A 10747-nucleotide genomic window follows, 5' to 3' on the forward strand; every position below is an offset into this window, starting at 1 on the left:
GGACCATCCTCACAAATTCTGGGGTACAGCATTTTTTCTTTGTTATAAGTACCAGGTGATACTGATGTGGGGGTCTGTGGACCATTCTATGAAAAATACTGAATTATAGTTGTTTTAGGTGAAAGCATTTGAGGATAGATTTAGGGGAAAGGAACTGGGTTACCCACATAATTGCTTACACTGTGCATTTCACAGCCATGAGATGATGATATTCCAAATACTGGGGTTCTGAAGCAGATAATAAAACCAAAACTAAGCCCGCGAGGAGAAATGATGCAATGGCTAAGGCCGTACATTCAGTCACTTTATTTTTTCCACTTCCATTAGGTTTCTTGGACAAACACAGATATGACGTAGAAGTTTGAATCTGACGACCAGCTTAGCATGGCTTGACGTCCCAGGCATCTGTTTTCCAGAAGGCCAGAGAACTGTGTTCTGTTTGGGGGGGGGGGGGGCAGGGGGGGCGGGGGAGAGGGGTAAACATTCTGTGAGAAACAACCATTTCTTAAATTTGTTAAGTGGCTAAGACAAATCAAGTACATTTTATAAACGTGCAGAATAAATTGAATGAAATGAACAAAACCACTGAGCGTGAGGTTTCCGTGACACGAGAAAGCATCAGGGAAATGATAAGGTGGTCATTTCCAGGAGAGAAAATAAAAGGTTCTATCGCTCTGAGAGTCAAGATTAAAATTTGGGAAAGAATCACCCCTTTATATATTCTCCAGTGCACTAACCGTGCAGCATCTGTCTCAAGACTGGAAGGGAGACTGGCCTGAAGAAATATCTGAACAAAGCCCTGTTTGTTTGTTAATTTTCCTCTTCTAACCTTTATTTTTTTGTACTGATTTGTACCGGGCTTATGGTGCTTTGTCAGTTGGGTATTTAACATCTCACCAGCGCACTGCTGTGTTGTGAAGAGTAATGATTTGCCCTGGCCGTGTGGCTCAGTTGGTTGGGCGTTGTCACAAGCACCAAGAGGTCTGACCATTTCTGGCCAGAGCACATACCCGGGTTATGGGCTCAATCCCCAGTAGGGGGCATGCGGGAGGCAGCAATCGATGTTTTTCTCTCTCCCTTCCTCTCTCTAAAATCAATTTTAAAAAGTGTTTTTTTAGAAAATACACACACAGCAATTTATTCAATGCATTTCTAACTCTTTGTAATGATAATAACTGTGATTGGTTGAGCACTTTGTATTGAATGTCATGCATGATGTTTCTAATCATCAAACCTAGGAGGTGGATATTATCTACTAGTTATCATTCCCTCTGTCTCTCGAACTGGCCACTTCTCAGACCTCTCTCCTCTTCCCTATACCTGCTCCCAACTCTGTTCTCTCCAGCCTGCTGGTACAGGGCTGTCCACGTGCTTGGGACATTTCTAGACTAGAGCCAACGACAGCTTCAGCCTCTGCTGGTCCTTCCTTCATACAACAAAGATATTTAAACCCTAAACCTGAAATCTTACAAGGTTGGCAGTTCTAAATGCTGGCCGTTGTACACGTTTTTATCTCACACAGACATAATTATCTTCCTTAAAATATTTTGCTCTGGTGACTACTATGCTCCCGTGGATCCTTTCTAAACTCTAGGAATTGCTGAAGGAAGGGGGAAAAAATAATAAGATCTATAAACCAATGACCATTGCCATAAGTCACTTTATAAATTGGGGTGAGTTCTTTATACCTTGGGACCAAGAGGTGGCAAACATTACATTATCATTACCAGTATCATCATCATCATCATCATCATTATTATTAGCTATTCAAGCTTAATTTGGAATTATACAAGATGGGCATAATTCACTTCAATATTCATCAAATGAAGCCACAACCCTGAGTATTAAGGAAAAGAATTGAAAAGTGTTTATTCAAGTAAAGAAACCGAATGCATCTTTCATCTCACTACGCCTCCTGTCCCCATCTCTTTTTAAAAGTTCAGTGACCATAGTGACATGGCTTCTTATGGTCACTGTGTAATAAAAGCAGTAACTGTGGTGAGGGGCAAATGGGAGTCCCGGCTAAAAGTTCCAGTGTTTGACTTACCCTTGAAGCAGCTGGGGACTTCAAAGGTGCCGTCGATGCACTGAGCATCCTCGGTGTAACTGCACTTCTTTTCCTTATTTTTGCAGAAGAAAGAAACTTTCTGACCATGCAGCATCCCATTCTTAAATTTTTCTTGGATCTTCACTCTCTCTCCTTCGAATATCACAGTAGCTTTTTTAACAGACACTTTACAAGACGCTGAAAGAGACAATAGTTGGAGTTAAGACTTAGGAGTTCTATTAGTCTTTCCTAAAGAGAAGGTAGCATTTGTGCCTGTAGATGAGTACATCTGAAATGAATTGCTCAAGACAAGAGGAGTCCAAGACTGTATACACTGAATAACATCAATATCATTCCTGATAGCAGTTCTTTACCCATAGAACCATTAGTCATGGGTTCCAAGATGGCCTTTTCTTCCCCTGCAGTAGCCACACAAGAAGGTCAGAGCAAAAGCAGCAGATTCTAGGCTTTGGTGAACAGGGGCTTTTACCAGATACCGCCATTGCGTGTAAGATCACGCTGGCCCACTCAGAACCCATTTATTGAGCTAATGTACCCACCCATCAGCCACTGTGAGGGTTGGCTGATAACAGCTCACAAACACTCCTTTTTCTGAAAATTTGCCGTCAGCCTTAAGGACGCCACCTCTCCCAGGAGGTAATGCAAATCAGTCTCCAACCCCAGGGTCAGAGAAGGGAACAGTCTATAGCCAATGACTAACTGACAAGGAGATACAAAAAGCAGGTCCTCCTGTCTCTTGGTGGGATCAACTCGGGGGTAGAATTCATGGTCCAGAGCTCCCAAGGAGATGGAACTGAAGCTAGACGCTAGCTGAGACCACATACTTGTTCAAAAATTAATTGGATCCGCAGTATCAGCAACACCTGGGAAGCTGGTAGAAATGCAAATTCTCAGCTCCTAGCCCAGATCTACCGCGTCAGAAACTCTGTGGGATTCTGATGCACAGTGAAGTGTGAGAACCAGTCTCCTGCTCCATCCTACCTGCCTCACTCTCTTTCTCCTGACACACTCACTTAATAAAGCAACTGCACTCAAATCCCTGTTTCCGGTTCTGCTTCTAAAGTACCACAACCTAAGACACTAACCATATGTTATTTTGCCTGCCCTGCCTAATTCCCTTTTTTGCTTACACTATTCAGCCCACAGCAACCTGAGCAGATATATAGTGCTAGGTTGTGGTTCTTTGCATAAGCATACCACTGACCATATCAGGGATAGACACATAACTCAAATGAGTGTCCCAAAAGATGCATTGGTGATGAGTCCTTTAGTTGAGAGGTCCTGATGTAGAGTCCGGGCAAGTTCAAGGTGAGTAAGCAGAGAAACATGGAGATGCAAGAAAGCCATTGAGAGATGAAAAAAAAGTGGCAATCTCAGCTCCACTTCTCAGGAGAAATGGTTGTGTTTCATTTCCTGTTCTTCAATGTCCCTCTAATTGCCTGTTTCCCACTTATAAGCCCCCTTTTCCTTGAAGTAGCTTGACTGTGTGGTTGGCTTTTGCAACAGTGAGAAGAATCTCAACCAGAACCAAGCAGAAACGGATATTCATAGGCAAAGACTTCAAAGCATTATAGGAAGCCCACATACTCTTACACCATACTATCAAGGCTCATGAAAGATCTGTTTATTTCATACACTTTAATTTCAAATGAGCTTGCTGAGCATGAAGCTGCCCCATGCACCTATGAGTCTTAAAGTCTTTCACACACCAATAGCTATGAAGCAAGTCTGAGCAATAAGTAGAAAATGATTGGAACAAGCAAGGGGCAAGTAAGGGTGATCCACTGGATAGATTCAGAGACATTTTTAAGACCTCACCCATATTTCATACCTTTGCAACTTGGTTGTGCAGACCAGTTTCCGAATTTGTTGCATTCTACTTCTTCTGGGCCATCCAAGACATAGGTATCATGGCAACCATAGGTGGCTTTATCCTTGTAACTAAGTGCTTCTTTTGCAGGATAGTTCACAAATCCATTGTCTGGTCTTATTGGGAATGGGCATTTTACTTCTAAAAAGTTCATTTAACAAGACATATTAGTATAAGTAGTAATGTTGTCCAGGAGTCATGGAATATGCAGTTACATTCTAATATCCCTTATACCATGGATCACTGGGTGTTCCTGTGACTGGAATGAAATTTACAGGTACCTTGGTGCTTAATTCTGTCTCCCTTATCTTATACTTATGGGAACCTGGATATTTTTTAAAAGAAACAAAACCACTTTGAAAGTATATAAATGAGTTACCAAGTTCTTTGGGCTTTCACATAATCATAAGGCATTATTTGTTGTGAATTTCATCTCTACGCAGTCTAAGATGGTGAGTTTGAAAGAAGAAAAAAAAACAGTTTCTTTTCATCAACAAACCATGAAATTAAAACACAAAGACTCCCTTCATGCACACCAGCACACCATTAGTTGGGTTTTAAATGTTAAATCTAATTCTCATGATTGTCTTCAGACTATACAAGAAGGCAGCACAAAATATGAAGGAGGAAAATGGTGCTGCTTCCAGGCCTTCTTAAGGCCCCAACAGCAGAGCCCCAACCCCGTACCCTAAGTCACCAGAATACAAGAGAGCAAGGGCGGAGCCAGGAGCACAGAGCTCCTGGGAGGGAGAGTAATGAGGTCGTTTAAAGGACAGACTTCAGAGTTGGACTGCTTGACTCAGTGTTGGCTCTTCCACACATCAAATGAGAAAGAATCTGAGTCTATAATAACACTAAAATTAACAGTCCATGGAAGAGAAAAGCTCTTCTCTGTAGAAGAATGCCAGCTAATCAATATAGAAGGAAAGAAAGAATTAGAATGTCATCATTTTGCAACCACCAATGTCATAATTGGATCATCAGTGGATGCAAAAATGACGCCTAGAGAGTGCATATCCACACAGTTGTCAAGTATGACCCACAGGTAGCTCACTGATTCCAGAGGGAAAGAGATCCTTTACCAAAAGATCGACCACCCCCCCCCATTAGCAATGACCACCAGGGGGCAGACGCTCAACACAGGAGCTGCCGAGCTGCAGTGACTTGGCAGCAGTGGTTCTCGGGTGACACACCCGGAACCAGAGAGGAGGGAGCCCTATTCTGGGGTGCGTCACCCGAGAACCGCCCTCTCATCATCTGGGACCCCTTGGGGGATGTCAGAGAGCTGGTTTTGGCCTGATCCCTGCAGGCCAGGCCAAGTACCCCACCAGTACACCGGGCCTCTAGTATTCTTACAATTGTTTAAATGCTTGTTGTTAATACTTCAAAACATGTTAAATGTCTTGGGTACAGTGATAATATAGGAGAATGTCCTTGTTCCTAGGACATTCATGCTGAAGTATTATGGGTAAGTGTCATGATGTGTACCACTTATTTTCAGATAGTTCAGGGAAAAAAGTGTCTGGGGGGCGGGCAGAGAATGAGAATGTCACAACATGTTGACAGTTGCTACATCTAGGTAAAGGGTTGGAAAAAATATTTTTTAAGTACCTACTGCTTAGGACTTGGTAGAATTAATTGAGATGACATATACAAAGCAAGAGACCAGTGCCTAGCCTAGAGTTAAGGCCCCCAAAAGGTTCTAGGTATTATTACTAATAGTTTCCCCATGCTAAAAAGCACTTGAGTTTTGAATCATTCAATAGATACCTAAAATATCCACTACAGGAGAAGTTAACGGTCCTTAGTATAACTCCTCGTCAGTATGATCACTTCTATCTGTCTACTGGTTATACAATTGACAAATGTAAAGATGGTGACACGAGGTCAAATTCAAGGAGGAAGAGTCTGCATAAGTCCTTAAAATCAAATATTTTTGTGATTCTTACATGTAGGTAAAAGCAGGTAACAATATGACTGTAACCCAGTGTTTTTTCTTTACCTTCATCTCCTGAGACACCCCCGTTTAACCCAGGCTTCTCTTCACCAGCCTCGCCACAATATCCCGCTGTCTGTGCACACACCCTGTTCTTTCACGCCTTCCAGACTTTCCACATTCTGTGCTCTGTGTGGCAAGCCTCCCCCTCATTATCCACTCATCCTCCAAGCCCCTCCCTTGGAAAGCTTTCCCAGGCAGCTCCAGAGAGTTCATCGCATTATAGAGACTTCCCCTGAGGTCAGAAGCCAGGTCTCCTGCATCTGGTATCCCGAACACCTAGCACCCCGCCTGGTACATGGTAGAAGCCAACAAGCATTTGTTGAACACGGTCATCTGGAAGGCAGCTATGCTCACCACTGACCACCAATGCCAAACAAGGTCATTGAAACACCCATAGCAGAATGTTCAGTAGTTTTCAAAAATGGGAATTGCATTATCCTAATCATTTTCTCTTCTCTTTGCACTTACCCCTGCATTCTGGTAACTCAGTCCAGTTGCCATGTGCTGTGCAGGTAGCGGTGTCATTTCCAAACATGGTGTAGTTGGGCAGGCATTTAAAGACCGCCTGCTTTCCATAGACTGATCTGTTTCTAGCCAATGGCTCATAAGCACTAAGTACCGCAAATTTAGGTGTAGGTGGTGGAGGGCAGGTTACAGCTGAAAAAAGAAAGAACTATCATTTTCATGAGGCTTATAATGCTGAAACCAGAAAAGTCCCAGGCAAACCAACTGGTCACCCTCCCCATAACTGGGACCCACAGACTCACGGGAACACACAGGGAGGTTCGGACTCCATATTCCCTCCTCAGTGCATTGAGCAGATTTAGTTCCATTCAGAAAAAACCTGCAAAAGGAAACACGTAATCCATCAAACTAGAAAAGAACCCATCGAGAGCTTCTCAAATGTCTTCTCCCTTGTGCATTGCTTTAGATGAACACTGTTGACTTCGTTCCCATAATGTGGTTTTCCTGAAGAGCTTAACACACATCTAAGGCTCAAGTCTCCAGCCTAATGCTGCCGGTGAATCACCAAAGAATGGGAAGGTTCCATAGCTGGTGAGTGTAGAAGCCAAACCCCAAATCCCTCATCTTCAGCCAGCTGGATAAACAAACTGATTCTTATGTGAAGCAAAACAACAACAACAACAACAAAAACCATTTTATTTTTTCAGGATCACAACATGAATCAACTGAGTAATCTCTACTATTCCTTTTCTCAGAGCATATTAACAGGAATGTGTAAAAACTATGCCGTCTAATAGGGTGATCACTGCGTAAGTCACATAAATGTCCAATCACGTTGTTTTACACCTGAAACTATGATAATATTGTATGCCAACTGTAATTTAAAAATTAAAAAGAAATTAAACAATCAAAATGCCAATGCAGTCTGTTTTCATTGAAAACGTAACGTTCTGTCCTGGAAGCCAATTTTTTCAATGTTGCTTGTCATCAGACCCACCAGTAACTTGTGCTTCAGAAGAAAGGACTGCATTTCTCTCTCACACACAGTATGTCTTCATCTCCAACCCCCTTCCTCAGTCAGGTTTTGCCCGACTGCATTGCAGCCAACATGCTATTGCCAACATCGCCAGTGGTGTCTTTGCTCAGAAGGCAGATGAGTTATGTTACCAGTCACAGTGCTTTCTACCTGGGGATGCTGTGCTGTTCTGAGAATGAAGAGAACTATGTCCCACATCATCATACTCCCGCCCTCTGCCTCAGAATTCTCTCTAGAGACTTCCGGGTCAGTCAATCAAGTTAGCCTCATAACTAAAGCCCAAATCTAATTCCTAAAATATTTTAATCCTCGTGCTAAGATTTGGGCCAGAAATTATAAGGAATTACCATCTAGTTTCAATAATTTCAATGTACGTCCTCAGATAAGTAACTAATCAGAAGCACCCCAAAATTGGATATATTTCAGTAATTATCATATTCTCCACCCCTTACTCACCCTCAACACCATTGTGTATTTAGTAATTTGTATTCAGCAAGCCCAAGGCTAGAAATAAATTATGGACCAGTCTTGATGTTTAACTTAAGGGCATAGAAATGTGCTTCATCTATTAGCTATTCAGTCACTCAGAAGTCCTTACCCGTTGTTACAAGAAAAACTGATTGTGTTGGGATATTCAAAAGTTGTATAGCGTACAGCTCCGTTTTCTAAGATTCCAGCGAAAGGACACACTCTGGCTGTAATTTAAAGATAAAAAGGTAAATATCTATTGATAGAATTTTGTATAAAAATAAAAATATATAAACTCCTTTCTATCCTTTGATCCAATAACTCTACTGGTAACTATTCTAAGAAAATAACTAAAATAAGTCAAACGATGAATGCATTAATGTGTTCATTACATAGTTACCTCTAATAACAAAAACCAAACAGCCTAAAAGTTCATGATCAGGGTATTGTGTTAATGAATGATGATAAATCAACTGTATATAATGCAGCCAATAAAATATTGATTATGAAGATCATAGAGGCATAGTCAATGTTTCTGACATGCCAATGAAAATAGGAAAACACAAAATGATATCTGCTCTCTATAATAATACAAAAATATACACAGAAAATAACTTGAAAAATGAAATTGTTAGTGTTCCAGAGTTATGGCCAATTTAAATTTAAAAATTCCAAAATGATGTTATAGTGGTTTTTCATTAAAAATTCTGTTGGTCTTGACTTGGCCAGTGTGGCTGAGTTGGTTGTCATTCCATGCACCAAGAAGTTGCTGGTTCAACTCCCGATCAGGGCACATGCCCGAGGTATGGGCTCAATCCCCAGTAAGGGGCATGCAGGAGGCAGTCATCGATTGATGTTTCTCTCTCTCCCTCTCCCTTCCTCTTTCTCTAAAATCAATAAAACATATTTTTTAAAAATATATTGTTTGGTCTTTTTTCATCAGAGTATATTAAAACCACTTGTATGGACATGTATAATGTTCACAGAAGTCAGTCCCTATGATTAAAATAACCAGAAGCTAGATAGGTCCATATAGTTATTTTTAGTGCTTAATTTCCACATAAAATTGCCAGAAATCCTCTGGTTGATTGCTCAATATTTGACTGTAAAAATAATGCCAGCTTGATATCACAGAACCCAATTTTGAGGATGAATAAAAGCAACCATCTACCATAAAGCAACAATGAAACATCAACGTATATAATTTATGTTATATTATTAATTTAGTATAATCTGTAATATATTTATACTTTACTATAAATATCACATGTAATCTATAACAATAAAAGCATAATATGCTAATTAGACCAGATGTCCTTCCGGATGACCTTCCGGATGACCTTCCGGACGAAGCGGGGAGCTAGGAGGCCGAAGCAGAAGCGTCCACAGTGGCTGGCGGGGGCCGAGCCCCTTGCACGAATTTCATGCATTGAGCCTCTAGTATATAGATAATTTAGATAAAATTTATTGACATTTCAGTAACTATTCATTCTGTTTTCATTTTGAGGCAAAGTCCAGAGATACAATGATTCTTCATGTTTTATTTTCAAGAGTCTCCTTGGCATCTGTTTCAATTTCAGAGTATCTGCACTTCTTTTTTCACTTCTGCAGGGTCTCCCTCTCCTTTGATCATACCAGGTCTCTTTTATACATCTCTCCCAGCTCTATGCTAAGTTTGTCTCTCTATGCTAAGTTTGTCTCTCCTTCTCTAAATAGTACCTACCGCCCTTGGTCTCATCTCCCATGGAGAAGCCTCCCCTCTCCCCCACAGATCTGCTGGCCTTCCACACACGGAGCATGGTAAGGTAGGTTATCTGTCCAAAATGTCCAGAATTGGAGGGAGGGGAGAGAATCTGCACAAGGCGCTGACTTACGTGTACATCTCAGCGTGTTGATGGGCCAGATTCCGGTGAGGGGGCAGGTGAACCGTCTCATCCCTCCGCGGGACATATAGCCCGGCTTGCAGAAGTATGTTATCTGCTCCCCTGGATCATAGGATGATCTTAAGGGGGTAACCGTGGCAAACGGTACATCATCTGGCCTGGGACAGGCTGGAACAGAGCACGAAGCAGTTGGTTAAGAAATCTATAGGTGCATTTTTAAGTTCAGCTGGCATAGAAATTAAAACTCGTTAATGCTTTCCAAAAGGAACTCTACCAAGTCCTGTGTCATATCTCATCTAATCTCAACCACCCTTTGAAGGGTACTATTGTTATTCCCATTGTACAGGTCAGCACACTGAGGCTTCAATTGTCTAAGGATCTTCTGGAGGACCTTTAAACATGGCAACGTTAAAAAATAAGTATTAATCCAGTTTCTCTGGAATCCACCCTAAAGAGAACTCAAGTTATCATTAGTGATCCCCAGGATATACCAGGGGGTTGGATATATCAATTATTTTTGCAAAAAGCAAAGAGTACTTACTCCGTCCGGCAACAGCCACATGGCAGAGAAAACTGGAGAACAAGATGAGCGCTGGAGAAATCATTGTGGATGATTCTCACTGGCACTACCAAAGTGGCTTTCCTCTACCAAAAAGAGAAGATGCACATATAAAACTGCTTAACTATTAACCATTTTTGTGTACTTTTATCTCTGTAAATAGAAGATAAAGTATCAGGATTTAAAAGGAACTCCAAGACCTACATTCTTTAATCATTTACTTTCCACTCCTGTGGGTCTGTTGTGAAATCTTTGGTTGATGGTTTCTGTCTCCAGAACTTTGTGTTAAGGCATGAAACAGTTCATTGTTGCTGCTGATAGAATCTGGTGATTCCCAGATTGTTAGGTCTTCGGTCTAGACCAGCCGTGGGCAAACTACAGCCCGCGGGCTGGATCCGG

The 10747-nt window shown here is 41.5% G+C and overlaps 1 protein-coding gene across 1 annotated transcript; it reads right to left on the reverse strand.

Annotated features, from left to right (window-relative positions):
- Nucleotides 1–291: 291 nt before the first annotated feature.
- APOH (apolipoprotein H) lies at nt 292–10427 on the reverse strand. The gene is made up of 8 exons (XM_006092425.3): nt 10331–10427; nt 9781–9957; nt 8037–8133; nt 6705–6781; nt 6406–6594; nt 3900–4079; nt 2048–2245; nt 292–435 (listed from the first exon to the last, which is right to left on the reverse strand). The coding sequence occupies exons 1-8, from the start codon at nt 10392–10394 to the stop codon at nt 380–382; spliced, it is 1038 nt and encodes a 345-aa protein (XP_006092487.1). The 5' UTR covers nt 10395–10427; the 3' UTR covers nt 292–379.
- Nucleotides 10428–10747: the final 320 nt, after the last annotated feature.

Source organism: Myotis lucifugus, unplaced genomic scaffold (assembly GCF_000147115.1).
Source record: "Myotis lucifugus unplaced genomic scaffold, Myoluc2.0 scaffold_100, whole genome shotgun sequence".
In the NCBI taxonomy this organism is placed as follows: domain Eukaryota; kingdom Metazoa; phylum Chordata; class Mammalia; order Chiroptera; family Vespertilionidae; genus Myotis; species Myotis lucifugus.